Here is a 22,976-nt window from a genome sequence, read left to right as displayed (position 1 = left end):
AACAATAAAGTAAATACAGCATGGTCCCCGGTAGGGCAGAAAGGTGAAATTACAGCCATGGTACTTCACTGGTTCCACTCAGATGATGTCTGTGTTCCTGCAGGTTGGAGAATGCCTTCTATGAACATGCTCAGACATACTACTACACTGAGATCCGTCGTGTCAAATCGCACAAGGAGTTCCTCAACAAGACAACACATCAGGTATGCACAACCACACTACAGCCACTAATTCTGATGCAGAATAACCACATTGTACAACGCTTCTCAACATGGAAAGAAAGCCTGAAAGTAACTTGACATTCCTTATAAGCCACTGTTTCATGTGAGATCCCTCTCTGTGTTCCCAGTTGCTGTTTGTCAGACACCAGTTTAAAATCGCTTTCTTCAGTGAGCTGAAACAGGACACACAGAATGCTCTCAAGTGAGTCTGAGGCCACAGATTCAGAAGTTTTTTTACTGACACTTTGTTGTGATCAGCTCCTGGTAGGACCTTAAGACCATAAACAGTAGTGATGTTTCATCCAGCTGTCAAGGGATTTGTAAAGAAAACCTTTGAAATTGCAAAATATGAATTAAGTGTGTTTACATTGACAGGTAGAGGTTGATAAAAACCATAAGCCTGTAAAAAAAATTAAGAGAATTGGAAAGTCATTAAAAATGTTGTGATTGTTATTTCTCAGTTCTTCCATTATTGTATTGTATTTACTTTAATTTGGTATTTCGGAAAAAACTAAAAAGTTTCACCCAGAGTGTATAAAACAAGCAGCAGTGAAAAATTGATTCACTCCTGTTATTTGCAGTATATGAAGTCATCCACCTCATCAGTGATTTAACTTACCAGGTCTTTTTGGTTTATTCTTTTTTCAGACAAAAACAAGTAATCAAGTGGTTTTCTTTACATGAGCTTATCATTGTCAAAATGTCCAGAGAAGAAGACATACATGTGAAGCATAATAATATTCGCCAGCTCCTCAATATGAGCATGTACCTGGGCTGTTTCTGAGTGTAAGTAAGTTTATTTTCCATAGGTATTACAGAACTGCATACAGTCTTGTCCATGAGCTTAGAGCCCACGAGACCAACATGCTGGAGATCAAAACTATGGCTGGATTCATCAACTATAAGGTATGTGTCTGTCTAGAGTGGCGGGGGTGTGAGGCTGGAAGTGTCAGGCCCTCAGTCAGTCACAAAGTGGGGACAGTCCAAAACATTTACAACAATACAATAACATTACATATGTGGCTTATGGTTAAGATTAGCATTGTTATACTTTGGTGTGGGTTTAAAAAAGATTTATCTACCTGAATCACCGATTTAATACACCACCTGGCAAAATACCAAGTGACCCACAATGTTGTGCAACCTACATGCATATTCTGGGTAGTGACTCCTATATGTTCCTTCAGTGATGTGTGTCCAGACTTTGTGGTGAGAGGTTGAGTGGACTGCACTTCTTTGCCGTTGAGAATAAACAAGCAAAAAATATATATAAAAACATAGCATTTATCCAGAGGAAGCAAAACTCAAAATATATAATTCAGTGTTGATTACAGATGTATGTATAATACAGTTCTCTTTCTGTCTGTCTCTCCTTTTCTGTGTCTTCAGATCTGTCGTCTGTGTTTCCAGCATAACACTCCTCTGGATGCTATAGCTCAGTTCAGGAAGCACATTGACCTGTGTAAAAAGAAGATAGGCAGTGCTGAGCTGGCCTTCGAGCATGCTGCATGGATGTCTAAACAGTAAGATACACAGACAGGCATCTATTCACCTGTGCTAAAGTTATGGATTCATTCATCACAGATTATGATCATTAGTGATGAAGATAATCTACTCATACACACACTGGCTCACAGTGCAGCATTATACTTTTTGAGCAAGCCAGTCCCTTTCTTGTTGACATTGACCACCAGCTCTGTTCTAAACCACTATTAGAATACTATTAGTTTTTCCCAAGCATCAATCTCCAGGCTGGAAAATGAACCTGCAGTTCCTCTAAGGACCACTAGGTGTGGCTCCAATAGTGAGTCAATCCCCATAGATGTTAAATGTTAAAATGTTCAACTTTACAGCAGAAATAAACATGTTTACAGCCTGGTACAAAAACAGTTTTGGTCTCTAGAGCTAATTTCCTCCTTCATGACAACTGTTTATATAACTTACCTGTTAACATTTTATTAAGACTTAAAGAGGGGTGAGGTGAAACGTCTTCCCAGACAAATAATCAAGTCCAGTTGTTTTTTCGATTTAAAACTCCTTTAGGATACTATGACCTGGACAAATGAGAATATGCACAGGCTCATTAAGACTTAAAGTTATGTAGAATTGGGGGCGTTGCTTCTTTGAGTGACAGATGGGTGAGCGTATGCACCAGAGTCTCAGCTCCACACATGCCCCTCCTCTTAGACCATATTTAGATTAGCTGGGAGTTAAGAGCGGAGTCAGACACTACCAATATGGTGACAGCGGAACAGCTCACTCTGAGCTTCAAAACCGCTTGTCAGAAACCTGTGGGTGACGTCACAGAGGCTACGTCCATCTTTATTTTCAGTCTGTGGTTTTTTTTCTTGTTGCATTTGTATAATTTAAAGAGGATGTAAACTCACAGAGCACCTTCTCCCAATTGATCAATAGAATCAACTGTCTAAAACTATCTTAATAATAAATTAATAAATTGCCAATTGAGTGTATATTAGTAATTATAAGTTGTATGCACAGACTGCAAAGTGCCTGACTGGAATTAATTGGTTGATTACGGTGGTGCTGATGTGCTGACGTCAGTGTAGTGTCTCAACTCCACTTGCAGGAGTTTCTCATACTAGTAGCGTTTATTGCTGCTGTATTTTATCACAGGCAATGCTTTCACCAAAAATCAGAATGAGGAAAAATTATCTCAGTGACTTTGACTGTGACATTATCGTTGGTTGAGTGTTTCTCTTCAGAGTTTTTTACCATACCTAAAGTATCCGGTGAGCAGCAGCTCTATGTTGATGAGAAAAGTCAGGGGTCAGAGGAGTTTGGACAGACTGGTTGGAGCTGACAGAAAGGCTATAGTCATTTAGATAACCACTTTTTACAACTGCTGAGCAGAAAAGCTTCAGAGTGAACAACATGTCGATGTACTACAACAGCCGAAGACCATATCAGGTTCAATTACTGTACATGAAGATGGACGACATGTCTCCACTTCCTCCCACTGTACAAGATTGAAGCCAAAATATTTGATTTGATTTGATTGATTTGACTTTCCACCTTTAGTGGAAATTTGTCTTCGGCTAGTACCAAAGAAGGTACAATAAAAATACATGGATTCCACATAACAAGACATGCCATAGTGCAAATGAGCAGGTAGCAGCAGATAGGTTAAATAAATAAGAATATGAAAATAAGAAACAGGTGCTGCCACCTTACACTGGTGATGTCTTTGGAGCCAGAGTCTGTGCAGTATTGATCAGGGAGCCCTGCCAAACCCAGCTTTCAATCATGGCGTCACACCCGTTTGATGCCTCTTGCACATTTAGTTTTCACTTCATGCCTCAAGTTACTTATAGATCCACTTTATCATAATCTTTCAAACCATCAGTGTTATTTGTGCTTGTGATATTCCAGCAGTAAAGGACAACTCAAATCAGTCTCTGTTCAATATTTCATCATCTGATGCTTCATCCTGTCTATGTACTTCCTATCAGGTTTCAGTCGTTTGGTGAGCTGTTTGATGAAGCCATAAAACTGGGTCTGACAGCCATCCAGACCCAGAACCCTGGTTTCTACTACCAGCAGGCTGCCTGTTACAGCCAGGAGAGGAAGCAGCTGGCTCAGCAGCTTTGCCAGGTAACGACACTGCTACTGGTACAATCTCTCCAGCTGTTTCTACCAGTAATACTAGTACTACCACTACAGACCATATCACTACTCGATTAATACTGCTATACTATTACTGTAAATGCTGCTAGTACTACTGCTAATATTATAGACTACTACTAATTTACACATAGACTGATCAGTGCTTCTACTTAGTGTTTACTTTTAGTTTCAGTAAATCTGAAAAAAGTTCAAGAAGAACATCAACACACATTTAATTTACCACTTTAAATCTGACATGAAAGACAGATACTACTTTATCATTATAAACTGAACAATCAGTTAATGGTTTCTGGTTCCAGGCTGGAACGAGTTGTCCCTCCCCTGACCCACTGGACATCCAGAGTGGGGGACTGGACTTCTATGGGCAGAGACCGTGGAGACAAGGACATCAGAGTAGGAACAACACACTCTCTGTCTAATGAAGGAGGAATTCTTAGAATCATGACATCATCATCTAGTAATGTTAGAAGTGTATGGGTAAAACATTTGTTTTTGTGCTTCAGGTATTGATCCTCCAGATGCAGAGAAGGAGAAGACCGGGATTCTGGCCCTGCAGATTAAAGAGAGAGATGTCCCTCATTCTGTAAATACACACTCACTTCATACACAGCTGTAGCCATATTGTTGCTCACTGTTTCATTGTCCCCTCTGCATTAGGGTAGCAGTTACTAAACTGAAATCCACAGTATTTGGGTTTTTTAATGAGATTATATTTTATTCTATTACTATCTGCTACTATCTTTTTTAATGCTAACCAACTCCAGAGTTTAAAATCCTCCACTTTGTGACTTTAAATACCAGTAAGCACAGACTCATCAAACCCAGCCTTGAGTGTGTACAGCAGTGTTAATTCTGACAGGAAAGATTTATTAGTGAAGTGTTTTTCTTCTGGGAAATGTTTTAAACAAGACATTCCAGGCACTAAGGATAAAAAGTTGCACACTATTGATAAAGATGAGCTGTTAAATATTGATGTTTTGTGGTGTGTGTATTAAGACATGGTTCTCTCTCTGCTCCTACAGGAGCTGATAATAGCACTGCTCAGTAATGCTGTTGCCCAGTTTAAGAAGTACAAGTGTCCCAGGATGAAGAGTCACCTCAGTGAGTATCATTGTGCTCTCTTCATCTCTGCAGGTCCTTTAATGCTTCCCACTGATCTACAGCAAAGTGCTGAAATGTATTATTATTGAATACATCAGGAATGACTCCACTGGTATCCACTGTTTTTATTTTTCAGTTTTACAGTCACTGCCAGTCTGTCTGCTGTCATTAGTATGAATGCTGAGGCATTCACACAGCAAACCTTCTACTCTTTGAACTTCAACTACTTCAGTATACTTTTAGGTAGAGACTTCATTTAAACTTTAAAATGTTTACAAGACTTTCAGCTATTAAACTTGTTTTCATCTTTGATTTATCACAGTTTAAGTTTTATGCTTTTTTGGATAATTTTTTAGTTTATAATGGGTGTGTATTGTGCGGAATGTTCAGGGGCTAGGGTGGATGACATCACTGCTAGAGTGGGAGAAGGGGTTAAACTGGTCTTAAAAAATCTGTTTAACTCATCCTCACAGCTACACATTTCACTCTTCACTCATTAAAATTTTCCAGGACATAGACAAATTTGTCTTCTTTCAGACAAGCCTCTGAGTGGTGGGAGTACCATCCAACTGCCCCATTGACTGTAATACAAATTCAGAATTGGAATTTCCAGAGAAATACTAAAAAATCAATTTTTTTTTACTTGCTCCTTGGTTCCACATTTTTGACATAGAAACACCAAACCACATGTGTTTAGGAGAGTCTTGTTGCGCTGACGGTGTGATACTTTTGCTGATATTATGTACTGTCGTCTATTTCTATTTCTATTTTTATTTCTTTTAAATGGCAGGAGTTGGAGAGGTTCACTGACCTATTTCCCACACATTTGTATGAGCTCTGTGTCTTCCAGCTGAACACAGCTGATGGATATTACTCGTTAACAGCCTCATTAATCTCTGTTATCTTTACAAACAACGCCAGACTCTCTCACTCACACACACACACACACACACACACAATAATTATTACTACATTATTACATGAGGACTCAGTTCTCATGGATCAGACCACAACCATTTTTTAGCTACCTCTGGTAAACTACCTCTGGTAGTTCTTACTAGCCCTACTGTTGCAGATGGTAAACACACCTAGGCTCATCAGGCACGTCATCTTTATACTGATATAATATGATTGATGATCTTTTTGACAGACTTATTCATCTACTGTACAGATTGGTTACAAACTGTCATTTCGTCTGTTTTTTTTTTTTTTAAACAAGCAGAACACTAAGAGACAAGAGAAAACAAACACACAAAAAAAAAAAAAGACAGTCTGGTAACAACCTCACAAGACCTCACTCATAATAATGCTGAATATAAGTCAAGTGACCAAAGCCACATTCGCAATTTGTACATAAAAAAAAAAAAAAAAATTAGCCCTGAAAAGTCCTTCATACAATCAGAAGACCCTAGATATAGTCATCAGTGATTATAACTAACCCACGCTGTTAAATTAATAGTTCACATTGTCCATCAGTCAGGATACAGAGATCCATCATGCCTGTGTTCAAATATAGATGGTTCAGATGAGTCCATCAGCTCCATAGACCAAAATAGATATCAAAAGATGAGATATACATAAACTGTCAATCAAACACTTATGTCACTGTTTCTCTAACTGAGAAAGAAATGGGCCCCAAACTTCATTAAAGAGATCTTCTCTCCCACACAGCCTAAATGTCACCTGTTCATATGAGGCCATTTTACACATTAAGTCTATCCATTTATTAAAATTGGACATAGAGGAGGATTTCCAGTGACGTAAAATGATTCTACAACCAGTAATCGTAGCTATGCGAAACCACAACCTCCTGTGTTGTGACAGTTTGATATGATGTGACAAAAACCCAAATAAACACAAAATGGGAGATTTGTTCAAATGTGTTCCTAAAACCCTATTCAGAAAAAACACAATATGTCTTTCTACATAGTGTCTGCCTCTTCACAGAAAAATAACAAGTGTACAAGAGTACTCGCTTCTTTTCCACATCTCCAGCACTTGTTTTCGTCACTTAGTTTTAGTTTTGCCAGTCTGCAGGGGGTCCAATAGCTTCTATTAATTATTTTATGAAGTATTCGCTGTGATTTCACTTCCTGTGAATAAGTATGCCAAGTGGCTATAAGGTTTTCCCAACAGTCATCTGAGATGCCTTGGCCAATATCCTTTTCTCAACTCCTTTTTAACCGTGTTAAGTGCCTCTAATGTATTCATAAAATTTTGATGCCCCAGTATGCATATGTCTTCTTTTCAGAAAGATATCGTAGATTCCAGTAATACAACGAGTTTAAATTTTTTGTCAAAAAGAGCACGATGCCTAATTTTAAGTATTTCCAAAAGTCTGAGGTAGGCAGATTATGCTTATTTTTGAGATCCTCGAAACATCGAAAGATCCCCTCATCATCCATGAGGTCACCAAGGACCTGTATGCCTGAGATGATCCATATTTCCCAAAAGAATGGTTTCCCATTTATCAACAGTTTTTTCTTGTACCATACAGAAACTGCTGTTGTGGTATATAGGTTATGCCTTGTTATTTAATGTACCATCCTCCAAGTTTCCCAGGAGAAGGCCAGCACTGGGTTTTGAAATGGAACTGGTCTGCCTTGTTGAGTCAGGAAGGCCTCTAATGAGGAGGGGTATATTAATTCCTGCTCAGTGATCCATGAAGGGACCTTGTCCTGAGGCAGATTTATTTTGCCATGTTGGGATATTGAAAACACCCAGTGATACCAGTTAATGTGGGATAGAGCGAGCTCACCTTCCTCGCTTGCTGCATATAGTTTTGCCCGGTTAAATAGAGGTCTTTTCCCTGACCATAAGAAATTTTTCCACCATTGTATTGAATTTTTTCAGTAATCGGTGTGGGAAGGACAAAGGTAGCATGTATAAAATGTAGTTTATTTTGGGGGCAATCATCATTTTCAAGATTAATTTTCCTAATAAAGATATATTCATCTTGGCCCAATTTTTGAGCGAGGTCTGAATAGTTTGGAGGATCGGTAGGATATGTTTTTCCATAATTTTCTTTAAGCAACGTGTTAATTCTATCCCTAGATACAGTAGGTAATGCCCTCTGGCATCCATCTAAACTGCCAGTTGGTTCTTAAAGATGGGGGACAAACACTAGATAGTGGCATAGCCCAGTTTATTGTATAACCTGATATTTTGGAAAAGGAGTCAATAATTGAGCAGATTTCTGGAACTCCAACTTCAAGGTTTTCAGGCACCAATAACGAATCATGAGCATATGAGAAGAGTTTGTGCTCTACCTCCCCAGCCCTGACTCCAGTTATATTTATATTATTCCACAAAGGAATAGCTAATGGTTCCAGGAAGAGTGTGAATATAAGGGGTGACAGAGGAGAGCCCTGGCGTGTACCACGGCTTAATTGGAAGGAAAAAGACATTATCCCATTTGTGAAAACTGTGGCTTGAGGATCTGTGTGTATTAATTTTACCCCCTGCCTAAACAGTTGACCAAAACCAAATTTATCTAATGTGAAAGATAAAATGATAGCTCTACTTTATCGAATAACTTCTTGGTATCTAAGGATAAGGCAACTATAGGATCATCGTCATTCCTCACTTTCCACATAATATGTAGATGAGTTCCTCCCCTTCATAAAACCTACCTGATCAGGGTGAAAAAGGGAAGCAATTACCTTTTCTAACCTGGTTGCTAGTATTTTGGGTAAGATTTTTTCATCAACCTACCAAGTCTACCCTTGTGTAAAGCATCTTGGTAGACAGCTAGTAGTCTTGGGGAAAGCTCTGTTTTTTTGTTTAACTTTGTCACACTTCTGTGTCTGTGTCTCAGTGGTGCAGATGGGAGAGGAGTATTACCACGCTAAAGACTACACCAAAGCCCTCAAGTAAGAAAACACTCTGCTCTGATCATCATGGTTCAAATGTTTAGACGAACACCTGAGTGTCACACTCTCATTCTTGTGTGTGTGTGTGTGTGTGTGTGTGTGTGTGTGTGTGTGTGTGTGTGTGTGTGCGCGTGTGCGTGCGCGTGCGTGGTCTTAGGCTTTTGGACTATGTGATGTGTGACTATCGTACAGAGCGATGGTGGGGACTCCTGACAGCCATATTGACCACAGCTCTGCGCTGTGCTTATCTGATGGCCAGTGTTAAAGACTACATCATATATTGCATGGAGCTCCTGGGCAGAGGTAAGCAACATGGCTACAACCAAACAGGGAACATCACTGTCATCCACCTGCTGTTTGTCTGACTGCATCATTCTCAGTCTGTTTACCTTAAAATGGTCAACTTAAAAATGGTAACTGTTTGACGTCAAAGGCCTGTGTTTGTCCCAGTCAGACACTCTCTTAGATTTAACTTTTGTGAAGAAAATGTAATCCTTCTATTTATTGCAATTTATTTTATCTATTTATTTAGTTCTGGTTGACAATCTGAATTAATGTTCATGTCATGAAATGGAAAAATTTATTTGGACACCTCTTTTATAGGCTTATTGTTCTCATTTCAATACTATAGAACTCCACTAATTAAAAAGAACAAGTCAAAGCACATTTTTGCCCTATAAAACAGTGGTTCATGTAGGCTGCAAATTTGCAGGATAGCTGCTTAGCCACAGGAAGATTTAAAGGAAAGAGTCAAGAGATGGTAAATCAACAAGTGATCTCTCCTCCATCAAACTAAACCGGAAAACTGAGCTTCACTTGCTTCAGTTCAGTCCTGAATCTTCCATAGTCATCATTAAAATAAATAGTGCTCTGACCATTATCTGACCTCCATAAATGATTGGATGTGGGCCACTAACATTTTTGAGATTTTCAAGTGGGTCATGAGCTGGAAAAGGTTGGGAACCACTGATGTGAAAGCTTTAAATTCTTAATTAGAAAAAATTATCTTAGTGGAGGGTATCAGCCTTGTGTTTTCTGTCCTTGACTGTAAAAAAACTTGGGTCCTCAGTGTTTTCTTTAGTTTGAGAAATTATTTGTGGAGGTACATTTTTCAGAGACTGACTCATTACATGAGGTCTGTTTCTGGCCCATTGAGGCAGTGTTAGCATGTGTCCAGTGTTAGCTGTCCATTTTCCTTGAGATGTTTCTTAAGTATATTTTACAGTTGATGTGTGAACATTTTTTGTCTAGAAATGTCAGTGTCAGTCTTCCAAAACTATTAGTGGCTCACATCTTACAACTGTGTGTATGGTCACACATTCACAACACACAGAGTTTTCAATGAACTCTGGAAAAGCTAATGATGTCGTTATGGTGTTTTCTAGCTTCAACACTGAAGGAGGAGCAGAAGGGGAGGATTGAGAAGAATCTCATCAAAGTCCTGATGGTGAGGAGCAGGACTCAACACATAATGTTCAGTCGGTCACAAAATATATGATGTTAATAGGAACAAAACTACACAACACTTGGTAACGTGATAAAGAATAACACAGCAGTGTTGATGCTTCATTTGTTCCAATGTCTCCTGTCCTGAAAAGTCTCTGTCTCGTCCATCAGAACGAGGTTCCTGACCCTGAGCCAGACTGTGATCCATCTTCTGTCATTGCAGCGAGGTCGCTGTGGAACGACCGCATGTCTTTAGCCGGATCAAATGAGTTCACCATAGAAGTGCAGGACTACATACCGTTTAGTTAGTATTCACGCAGTCACTCAAAGGAACTGTTCACATTCTTGTATTAAATTCACTGTGACTGTATATACAAAGGTTGGAAATGGTGCTTTAGGTGTTTCTAACCTTCTAGTCTCTCTCTGACTCCAGTCCAGTGCAAGGCCAAGTTCTGCTCTCCCAGTTTCCACGTAGACCAGCCCATCCAGCTGCAGGTCTTCCTCCGAGCAGACTGTCCTCACCCTCTGTCACTCAGCAAGCTGGCCGTCAGTCTCAGTAACCAGGTACACACAGACAGACACACAAAAGACACAAGCAGGACACACCAGATGCTGCAGAACTTTAACAATTATAATATGACCTGATGTGAATTTTTAACCAGCAGATTTGTGATGTGTTACTGTATTAATGAAGAGAGAATCATGTTCTAAACACCAAGACATGGTCTAACTTAAACTATCCTTGTCTTTAATTTCCAAACTGGACTTTGTCTAAGAGTAAACAATAAAAGCCAGGACTGTAACTCGTGGACACCTGACATATATTTTTTAATTTTATAATTCAACCAAAACAGACCCGGTCCCAGTCCTGTAATTTGAATCAGTAACAAAATGATTATGTATCTGTGTGTGAAGGAGTACAACCAGTGGTGTGTGGTGGAGTCGTCAGCTCAGGAGAGCATGAACTTGTTGCCAGGGACAACCAAATGCTACAACTTCAGCTTCGTAGCAAAGTCTGAAGATGTTGGCAAGAAGATTGAGGTAAGTGTGTGCGCGTGTGTGCGTGTGTGTGTGTAAGAGAAGGAGAGAGAACTAATTGCTACCTGTGTATGTTGATCTAGATGACAGGTATTGAGGTGATGCTGGGCAGGGACAATGGCCGCTGTGTGTTTCTGAGCTGGAGAGGGGCTGGAGGAGATGCAGCCTCTGCCCATGAAGCCTTGCAGGCCAGCAGGTCATCACGCCGATGGGGACGAGGCGTGGAGATGCGGCCAGAGCTCGACTGGGACAGCCTGAGCATCCAGCACAGCACAATGTGAGGCCTGGTTCAGACACATCACCTGTCAGTTCTACAGTTATTGTGTGAGATTTTCAGTTAGTTTGTTCTTGTGTGTTCAGGATCATCTCTAGAGTCCCAAAGATCTTAGTTCAGCTGAGCCACCAGCCTCCTGCTCTCAACAATGAGATGTACTGCATCAACCTCACCGTCCAATCACAGGAGGAGGGTGTGGCCAAAGATGTCAAACTGACAGCTGGCCTCAAACCAGGTACACTGATACAAATACAGCAGAACTACTGTGACAGCACTAAGCTTGAACTAGTCAGACTGTTTTTATTGCTCTGTGCTGGCAACAGTCAGAGGCACCATATTGATTTCAGGTTGTCCATCCCTCCCATTCTCATGGACACGATACCTCAATAACGCCTTGATGGAACTTCATCAAATGTGGCACAAACATTCACTTGGACTCAAGAATGAACTGATTAGATTTTGGTGGTCAAAGGTCAAGATTATATGACCTCACAAAACACAGTTTTGGCCTTTTGAATGCAATATCTCTGCAACGCCTTGAGGGAATCCCTACAAATTTGGCCAAAGCATTCACTTGGACTCAAGGATGAATTGATTAGATTTGTGTCATGGTGACCTCAGAAAAAACTTAGCCATTACTCAAGACTTCACACATAAATAATGACAAAATTTCACACAAATGGTTCATATTTTATGAGTCTGGATAAACAAGGCTGTAACCTGAAACTAGTCTGAAAGGAGGAGGGATACAACCACGAGGAGGTGATTCTAGTTTATGCTAAGCTAGGCTAACCATGTCCTGACTTCAGACTGTGCCCCAATTCCAATCCGGCCCTTACACACTCCCACTCAGAGACAAGCTTAGGACGCCTTCACCTTTCTCTCATGGAAACTTGGAACATGGAAAATTCATTGTTACCCAAAATATTTGAGAGAGTTATTATAATTTAATCAATATTTATCTAAAGATAATCTTACACACAGCAAACAAAGATGTATGTGTGTGGGCAATGACATGGCCCTCATCACATTCATGACATAGTCAGAGAGATAAATAAAACCTCACTCACATGCTTCTTTGGCCAAATTTCTCTTTTTGTTGAACATTTTCTTATTTTCCATCAATCAATTCATCTGATTAGATCCTTATTTTTTCCAAAGTTCTTGAAATGATCATAAAAAAAAAATATCCCGATTCTCAGGTACACAGCGAAATGTTAATTCCAAAATACAATGTAACCTCTAATTTCATCATGTATTGCACGATAATATTCTGTGAAATGTCTGTTTTAGATGATTTATGACTTCTCCTTTGGATATAAACACACAGAACTCACATTTATAGTATTGTGGTGTTTCATCCATCCTGGACCCAAAGTGATGCTGCACTTCTCTGGGAGTGTGGTTTGTAAACCTGCATTGATGCAGGCTTAGTGTTGGAGGCTTTATAACCCACTCCCACTTCCGGGTTATTAGTTTAGAACAACAGTCAATGTGGCGGAGCCTCCCGGCGAAAGCACCAAACATAGTGAGAGTGGGGAGGGGGAGGGTGTAGGCCTGTAAAGATCTCCTTATCTCACTCTCAGAAAGAAACTTCATACGTTCCCAAATGTTGATTATTGTAATGAACTTTAGCAACAGTGTTTAACCTTATAGTTACTCTGTCTGTAGCAGATAGACAAGCTCTCAGTGACCACGGTTACAGATGTAGGGCATAACATCGGTGTATAGAATATAATTTAGTGTTTGTCTTGATTGGTGTGTCCAGGCCAGGATGCCAATCTAGGCCAGACCACACATGTGACACTGGATGGCTCAAAGGTGTGTGATGACGCTGCACCTGCTCTGCTGCCTGATGTACCACTGGGAGACCTGAAACCAGGCCAGAAGGTATGGGCATAGTCACATTCATTCATTCAACAGTTTGTACATTGTACCTGTATCAGTCTGCCCAGAGTGAAACATTGTAACTCAGTAAGTGTGTGTGTTTGTGTCTAGTTGGAGAGATGTGTGTATGTGAGGTGTGTGTCAACTGGACTAAGGGTGTTCCTGTTCCACGTGGCCTACAGCATCGATACCACAGTGGAAGGACAACAAATTGTCTGCAGATGTCATAAGGTAGAGAACTTTGTTGAACACAACACCCATTTAAAATGTTTGGTCTTGTGAATGTTTCTATGTCCATGTCTGTGAGAGGAAATAGACACATCATGTTTACAGACTCTGTACATCCTTCTGTACGTCTCATTCTCATGAACACTCAGTAACATTCACTTGGACTCAAAGATGAACTGAGAAGATAGGATAAAATGATGATGTGATACATTTCATATCCAAAAGGTCAAAGGTTAAGTTCACTGTGAGATCACAGTGTTCTGTAAAAACACTAATGGTCATTATTCAACGTTGTAACGCTGAAGGAGAGACTACGACTCCTGCAACTTGATTGGTTGGCAGCACTTTGTCTCTTACCAGGTTCACACTTCTCTTGCTCTGTTGTCTTCCAGGATGAGACTGTTACCATAGAGACAGTGGTCCCATTTGAGGTGTCTGTCAAGTTTGTATCCACCAAGGTGAGTAGGTGAAACCAATCAGGTGGACCAGTGTTTGTTTAGCTAAGTCAGTATTTTTTCAGCAGTGTCCTTCAGAGGGAACTGAAGGGAAAAAGCAAGTTAATGTGGACAGAGTTAAGATGGTTTGTGTTCACAATGAGCCAGATGAGTGTGGTGAGTAGAACATTATTATCCCTGAGTCTGTGTGTTTGCAGTTTGAGCCACTGGACCGGGTAGCAGTGGACATTCCTTTCCTGTTGATGACAGACATCTTTTCCTCATCTCCCTGGCCTCTTGTGTTGGCCTCGTCCTCTCTGCAGCTCCTCACTATGACCAGCAACACACCACAGCTGCAGTCACAGCTGCAGGAAGGTACCGACCACTTCAAACTGATCTTACAAAACCTTTTACAATCATTCTTGAATTTAAAAGTAAAATGTACCGTGACTATAACAACTGTGTGTGTTCAGTGGTTTTGCAGACAGGTGAATGTGCCAGTGAATGTTTCTGTCTCCGATGTCCACCATTGACCAACAGCAATAACACGGTGGCTACAGGACAGTACTTGATATCATGGAGGAGGTGTGTACACACACACACACACACATTTTGAGAGGATGCTGCTGAGTAATGTGTGGGGTTCGTAAATAAAGCTGGGTATTGTACGGACAGCTGTGGCTGAGGTCGTCCAGTAATCAGAAGGTCGGTGGTTCGATCTCCAGCTCCTTCAGTCCACATGTCAGTGTCCCAAATTGCCCCCAATGTACCATTGGTGTATGAGTGAGTGAGTGTGATAGAGATGTGCTGTGAAGCACTGTATGAATGTGTGTGTGTGAATGGGCGAATATGACCTGAGTTCTTTGAGTGGTCGTTAAACAAAGCTCGTAAAATGTAAAAATATGTATGTAAAAAATAAATCCATTTACCATTTATTGTTTGATGGACCAATTCTGATTGTTCTTATTAATTCCAATTCTCAATTCAATTGAAAAAAAAATTAGACAATAAAAATATCTTTTTGTTTCCTGATTATTTATAAAGTAAAACGTATTTACTAAATACATCCAATGAAAACATTTGATCTACAGACGAGCATCAAAAAATCTTGAATGAATTTAAAAATAATAGATAAAGATCAATCTGGAGCAGTTAATTAAACTAGAGAGAATATTTTATTGTTCTGGTGACAAACACATGCATCTTTATTTGTCCTGTATTTTATTAGTCAAGGAGATCATAACTTAAACAGTCAAAACAAGCCAATGTAAAAGGGATTATACTCTTGAATCAAGAAGAAAATAATGCTATGGAGAATATTTAATATTTGCCAAGAATCACATAGTTAAATAGTAATTCGAAGTTATTAGAGTTAACTTGTATTGAATTGCATCTTGTATTGAGTTCTTAGACCTGAGTCTTGTAAAGCCTTTAACTGTGTTGTAAATGTGTTGACAGGAAGCCCTCCAGTGCAGACAGTCCTCTCATCCAGACCACAGTCACTCTACCTCATGTCATCCTGGAGTCTGTTCCTCTCTACATCCATGCTGGTCAGTACACTCCTGCTTTAAGTCAATACACACATCACACATCTTATGGCAGAAATATTGCAAATTTCCCCACTATGGGACTAATAAAGGAATAGCTTATCTACTACTGTTCATAGTTTTCATCTGTAGCAGTCAGTTGTTTTGCATGTGATCACCTCTACTGTAGATTTACCATCATTTGGTCGAGTCAGAGAGTCTCTTCCAGTCCGTTACCACATCGAGAACAGGACAGCTCTAGTGCAGGAGGTGGAGATGGCTGTTGAACCCTCTGATGCCTTCATGTTCTCTGGACTCAAACAGGTACAGCTGTATTCTCTTTTAAAGTGACAGTAGACCACAGAAAAACAAAAGCACTGTCCTCTCTCTGTTTTGGTTGTGCAATGGAAAAGCATGTTTTACTCCCTTCCTTCGCTCCCTGTTTGTGAACAAAATAATGTTGGATCAGATCTGATGAAAGCAGATTAGAGATTTCATCATCGTCATCATAGGACAGCTAACTACACACAGTTCTGGCTCTGAGTCACCACTGAGCTCTGTGTTTTAGCTTTGGCCTATTTCCCACCATATGTGATATTTTCATAATGCTGAAGGGGAAAAAATATCATATTGTATATATATATATGGGCGGGGCTGTATTGAGATATTACATTTTGGAGCCTAATCTGTTTATTCTCACATGTAAACTTATTTTGTCTCGTAATTTTGATGTTAGGGTTTGTTTGTTTCATGCTTGTTTGTTCTTCTTTATTCATTTGGTTTTATGATGGTTATTTACCCTTTTTTTACGCTTCTGGGCATCCCCTGGTAACCATGGTAGCCTTATGATTAACATCGCTATGCTATGAACTTTGGGTAATTCCTTCAGGCAAAGTCTTCAGAAATGTGGATTTACGGAAAGGGAACATGAAGGGCTCAAAATATCTGTGAGCGAGACCTCACGGACTTGATAGTCTGACATATGGACACAATCCTCCGTTTGTTGTACCTCTTAATATTATGAATGTGTGTTAGACATTTAAGGTAAAACTTTTAATGCTCTCTGGTCCAGGTCCAGATCCAGATCAAAAACCACAAGACTCAGACTTGCAAATCTGGTCTAGATTCTAGAAATGAATACCCCTTTTTGCATTTTAGGAATAGGATAAAGGTCTCTCAAATCAGAAACTGTCTTTTAAAGAGTCTTTAGCCTCTCTGGTATAATCTAAACCACACGCTTGAGTGTAGTGGTTTTAGATCTGGACCTGGTTTAATACGGTCTAGATGCAGAAAAAAAGCATTTCACCTTAAATGTCTAACACACGTTCATAACAGTAAGAGGAGTAATAAACGGAGGACTGGGCGCTCAGCTGTCTAAGTTAAATTTCCCATAACTGCCAAATTGGATTATCCGATTAAAATCGATCATCATTTGAATATTTGATATCAATTCATTAAACCCAAGATCAATCTTTTAATATACATCTTTTACACTCTCCTGTGAGTGTGTGAGGCTGTCAAAACGAGATTTGGTCAGGTAAGCGTAGATGTAGTGCTGCCGGAGCCACCGATACAACGTCCGCCACTTTTTTTTTCTCAAAGTCATGAAATAAAATATCCAGAGTTCACAGAATCAGGTTGAAATTTTTTACACAATTTTAAGAGCTTGAACATCCGATCATCACTAAAGAGTCTGTCATGTACAAAGCTGATAAAAACAAATGAAATGGTCAACGTTCTCATATTGACATTTAGGTGTATTGATTGATTTCCAAACCTCAATCATGCATTGAATAATATGCAAGAAAACATTCCACCTTAAAAGATGCTGGTAGCTGCCGGTAGCCTCTGAGCTGCTCAGTGAATGGTTGATTAGTAAAGATGAAACGACAGAAAACATCCTTTCATTCATTATTCACTCTTCTGACACTTTATTTATCTGTGATGCAGTTACACAGAAACATGACAAAAGTCAGTCTGTTACACTTGGACAGAAAGCTAGCTTAGCTACGTTTTCATAGCCTAGCCTGTTAGCTTCACCTGACCTCTGTCTCCACTACAGCTTCTCTGAATGGAGGTCAGTAAATGCGTGTAAACTTGTCACTGTAGGAACAGAGGTTACATAACCTTTGTAACGAGCCGCAACTCAAGCGTGCGCGTGGACCATAGGTGTGCTCCGGTACATATACAAACAGCACTACACTACACCTCTGCACAGGAGACACAATAACATGACAGATGAGGTCCCAATAAAGTCAGTGGCAGGTCTAAAGACATGTGTAGCTGCATTTCAGATTTAAACTATGAAGACAGTGAAGAGCTGGATGATGGTTTGACAGTGGGACAGTCCTGAGACCTCATGCAATTGATGTTGATGTCATTACTGGAGACCAGAGACTAGTTACTGGTTTTTAATGTCACTATTGCTTTCACACTGAAACTGTTAAGTTACTGCATGAACAAGAAGATGCATTTATACTGTGTGTGAATCCGTGTGTGTGTCTGTGTGTATGCAGGTGCGTCTCCGTATCCTCCCTGGCTCAGAGCAGCAGATCCTGTTTAACTACTACCCTCTGATGGCTGGTTACCAAACACTGCCACAGCTCAACATCTGCCTGCCCCGCTGCCCCACCTCCAACACACACACACTGAGGCGCTTCTTGCCTCAACGCATCTTCGTCAAGGTAATGCACACACACCTGAGTTAGCACACACTTCAGTCGTTGTTTTGTAAATGTGAAGATGTTCAGAGTGAAGTTTGTGTTTGTTCCTCCTCAGCCTCAGGGTCGACAGCTGGACGACGCCTCCATCGCTGCAGCTTGAAGAACACAGACTGTAAAAATGAAAACAAAGCAGCGCTGTGTAAGTTGTTCTTGATGTACGGTTCCTCACATATGACAATATAACACTATTTGTTTCACATAGTTCTGGAAACCATGTGTGGACCTTCATCTGTTTCCATTGTTTCTATTCTGAGTGAATTATGTGAGCCTGACATACTGACGTTCATGTGACAGTAAAATCTTGTATGAATCTTGAATGAACTGTGTGGACATGTGGGTAGAGTGTAATACATTAAAACGGAATGTGATGAAGGCTGAATTAAACTGAAGTGACAGAAACTGCCTGAGAACCATTTGTATTTGTTAAACGCAACTGTAACAGTTTTTCAGTGAGTAGTCTGTTAACACAGTGAACATGACATAGCACCACAAAAACCACTCACTAATGGACACGTCCTAAAAGAAGATTGATAACCACAACATGACAGAAACAGAGCAACAGAGCAGAGACATTACACCACAGCTTTGTCATTTAGCATGCGCAGTGGTGCAGTTCATTTGCTGTGCATCAGTGTATGTTTTCAATCAATGTTTAGTAAAGTAAAATGTGAATATTTTAGGAGGTTATCAAGGAAAACTTTACAAAATGTAATTAAAAAAATGCAAAAAAAGAAAAAAAGGAGACCCAGAAGCGCGTGTGCATCTGCAGGGCTCCAGCATGACAGTGACATTTAATTAATATATAGATATTAATATAATTAATGTTGGGTCTGAGCTCTACCTCATGAGCTGGACACCAAATATGTTGGATTTCGGTTGTTTATCAATTTATTGGCTATCATAAATTAAGAAAATATTAATATTAAATAATAACTTCAAAATTAATTAAAGTTCAAGGGGGACCAGCCTAAACTAATAGGCAAAATAGCCAATATGGGTTTAGTCTCAATTTATTACCATTAATCTGGAACTCTGATTAACCATTAGCTTACTAACTATAACCAAATTACCAAATCAACAGTAAGTTACAGTTGAAGGATTGGAATTCTACTGAGTAGAGGTTGGCTATATTCACGCTTGTGCAACATTAAACACACCAGTAGTTGTACTTAAAGACATTTATTTACAATGGAGCAGAGTAAAACACAATGTCTAATCTAGTATATACAGGTGTGTGCATGTGTAGATTTAAATTAACACTTAACTGCACGTTTGTGGATCACTTCCTGCAGCAGTACATCCACTTCAAGACTACTAAAGTTCCTTTCACGTTTTCATACCTGTGCTTTGTCTTTAGATTTCGTTTTGTCATTTCCTCAACTTTCCCTTAAGGTATCTCTTTGTGACTTCTGTCTGTGTCTGCACACGACCCTTAAGTCTCATTCCCTTTTAAGGTCATTTTCCACATTTTTTGTTAATTAGGGCCAACTGGCACATGCTTTCAATTTACAAGGAGATTGGCATTCATCAATCTAAGAACACAGGTGCGCACAATTCAAGAACACGTTCATGAATCTGATGTAGAGTTTTCTTAAGGACTTTCTTCAGAACAACTTCAAAAAGAATTTAAGAAAATGCTTACGAAGATATTGGTGAATGAGGCCCATTGGTCTTAGGCCTGAGTTAGTCTGGGGGTAAGGTGTATAATGTGTTTGTCTTAAAATGAGTTGGTCTTTATTTTAATGAAACAGCCTGACTAACATGAGTGATTTATGAGCAACATTAACACTACAGACCAGTCTGAAGTATCTTTGCCAAACTGGCCCCTGGACTTGTGGACTTCACCAAAATCCAACTAAATCTATTATTTCAGCTATAAACTATATTATTCAATTCAAATGGAAGCAATAACAGCACTTTAGGACTGTTTTTGGACATTTTGGTGGGGTGTCCTGGCTCAGTACACAACGCCTTCACTCTGAAACACAGTCCATTTGTTTTAATGCCCTCCATCCTCCACACAGCTGTTTCCTTTGAGGTAATGGATGCTGTCTATTCCCTGAAAAACACATTACAGGGAGGGAAGTGGAGGGAAACCCTGTTTAAAGCTGTGGCAGGAGAAACATGTTTGTGCTCTGAAGTTGTCCTTGCTTGTATCTTCCAGCAAAATAAATGTGTTAGGAGAGACCACAGAAGAGGACATTCTGCCTGAAGACCCTGGTCTTCCAGAACCACAAGAGCATGTGGACTTCAAGGAAAAGTTGTTTCCACATCAGGGAAGACTGCCCAGGTTTCAGCATCAACTCACCTGCTAATCACACGGAGAGACTCCAACTTGTGATCAGCCTCCAACCATCTTTTCAGCCTTAGTCTTTTTATTACTGTTCTAATGATTGTTTACTTTTTGTGTTGCGTTTCATGAGTCACACTTGACTGAAAACCAACTGTTGTTGGCTGTGTGTTACTCACAGTTAAGCGATGATGCATTCACTTGAGGAAAAAAATATTCTGCTCTGTTTTTCTGAATTAACAAGATAATTATCTCAAAATTCTGAGATAAGGATATCATTAATTCAGAAAAACAGCAGAATTTTTTGGAGAAAACGTTTTAAAAAATGTTTTCTTTAAAAAAAATTTAGAAATAAAATTCCTGCTCTTTTTTCTGAATTATCTCAGAATTCTGAGAAAATGATCTTGTTAATTCAGAGAAACAGAGCAATTTTTGTCCCCCAAGTGAATGCATTACACTTCCATAGATATTCCCAGTATCAATTACAAATCCAGGATGGAGCAGCTGTGCATTGGTCTGTTTTTTTATATTTAAACTACCACAAAACCACTGCTTGTTTTTCACCAGATGGACCTCTGAGATATAGGTATTGTCTAGAAAGACAAACACATGTATAAGGTCTTAGATGAAGATAAATGTTTTCTTAATGTGAACAATTTATTTGGTGAGGCGAGTGAGCAGGTCATTAATCTGTAAGAAATAAGATCATGAAAAAACAGTAGCTATCAATCATCATCATTCATTATATTGATTGGATGCAATGTGTAATCATTAAACGGTGAGTGGTGGAAGAAGTATTCAGATCCAACAACAAAAATACATTACAATATTGTCCAATACTTCATTACAAGAATAAAAAAATCCTACTTAAGTAAAAGTACATGAGTATTAGCAGCAAAATGTAGTTAAAGCATCAGTGTGTCAGCAGCATGTTATTGTTGTAGCTGCTGGAAGTGGAGCTGGTTTTACAGGCAGACAGACAAATCTCAGATTTATAAGAGAGGAAAGAAGAAACAAAGTTCTGATCCACAAATCTGTTTTCAGTTTTCAGACTTTTTCTCTACTCTTTGATTATTGTTGTGAAATGGGATCATTGGAACATTTATTGAAATTAAACCATGAGAGAAGTTTAGAGGGATAAATCACAGTTTGGTGGAGTCAACTCATACATCATCTGAAGTGTGACCTGACTACACACTGATTTTTGTATGAAATCGAAAAGGTTGGAAATATCTGTAACTGTTGTGTTATAAAAGCTTGTTATATAATTTGTGCTCATGTCTTCATCTGAAAAGTAACTAGTTACTTAAGCTTTCAGATAAATGTTGTGGAGTAAAATGAACAATATTTCCCTCAACAAGTAGAATATTGTCATGGTGTGTTCACGTAGTTGTGTTGTTGGTCAAAGTACTTCAAACATAGTGTACATGTATTTGTTCCTCTCTCTGTTGAGTGCTTTTGTATAATTAACTATTTTATTTGGACTTTAAAATGAAACCTTTATTATCACTGATTTTATTACAGGACTAGTGGAGTGTTATGTGTATCATTCTCAGGTCTATTGTGGAGCATCAATTACAAAGTAAAGCTATTCACCACCTATCACAGTAGATGGCGTAGACATCGGTCCATCAATACACCTAAACCCTCTCAGTGAACCACATCCGCACTTGTCTCCTCAATAGGATCTAGGACTATATAAACATTTTAACAGCACCAGCAGTTACAGTTTTAATTGCTTTTTGTTTGGGAGAGTGTTGAATTGAATTATTATATTATTTGAACTCTACCAAATCAATAAAGCATGATTTTTTACTTGTAAATTTACATTACAATAATAAGATTTATCATAGAGACACTAGAGTGTTTTTCTGTGCATTGTTTTCCATGAGATCAAACAATACAAACGCCCCTTATCGCTTCATTGGCCAATCAGGCACAACTCTCGTTGAGGCAATCTCGTGTTTCTTATCGCGATAGTTCATGGGAACTGTGCTCGATTTAAACAAAACTGGCGGTTTGTAGTTCTGACTGTCCAGAAGACTGTCCACACGTCGAGGTAAACATGATCATTTCGTTGTTATCTCCATTTTGTAACGATTGTAACTGCCTCTACCAGCTGTCTGTTGTTACTTCTGCGTCACCTCAGGGGAAATTAAACCGTTTACGTTAACTTTGTGATAAAAAAAAAACTGGGAAAGTTGCTGAAGCGCCATTATTGCCGACGGTGGTTAGCTAGTTAGTGGGTCGTCTGTTTATTTTCTGTCTATCAGGCGGCTGGTGACAACAAA

General features: G+C 39.3%; 1 protein-coding gene across 1 annotated transcript; it reads left to right on the top strand.

Annotated features, from left to right (window-relative positions):
* Positions 1-92: 92 nt before the first annotated feature.
* On the top strand, positions 93-18,794 carry LOC130170127 (trafficking protein particle complex subunit 11-like; the record flags this gene model as incomplete). The annotated part of the gene is made up of 25 exons (XM_056377286.1): positions 93-203; positions 350-423; positions 1,031-1,127; positions 1,611-1,744; positions 3,692-3,833; positions 4,166-4,259; positions 4,370-4,449; positions 4,889-4,967; positions 8,785-8,839; positions 8,997-9,142; positions 10,225-10,286; positions 10,457-10,589; positions 10,719-10,849; positions 11,201-11,326; positions 11,407-11,600; positions 11,684-11,832; positions 13,366-13,487; positions 13,596-13,715; positions 14,105-14,170; positions 14,365-14,521; positions 14,620-14,731; positions 15,605-15,696; positions 15,863-15,996; positions 18,189-18,356; positions 18,451-18,794. Coding segments are annotated over 25 exons (2,823 nt in total), but the record flags the coding sequence as incomplete, so codon positions are not given.
* Positions 18,795-22,976: the final 4,182 nt, after the last annotated feature.

The sequence above is a fragment of the Seriola aureovittata genome, chromosome 1 (genome assembly GCF_021018895.1).
Source record: "Seriola aureovittata isolate HTS-2021-v1 ecotype China chromosome 1, ASM2101889v1, whole genome shotgun sequence".
Classification (NCBI taxonomy): domain Eukaryota; kingdom Metazoa; phylum Chordata; class Actinopteri; order Carangiformes; family Carangidae; genus Seriola; species Seriola aureovittata.
The sequence above is the reverse complement of the archived record's forward strand: the minus strand, read 5'-3'. Positions and strand labels throughout refer to the sequence as shown.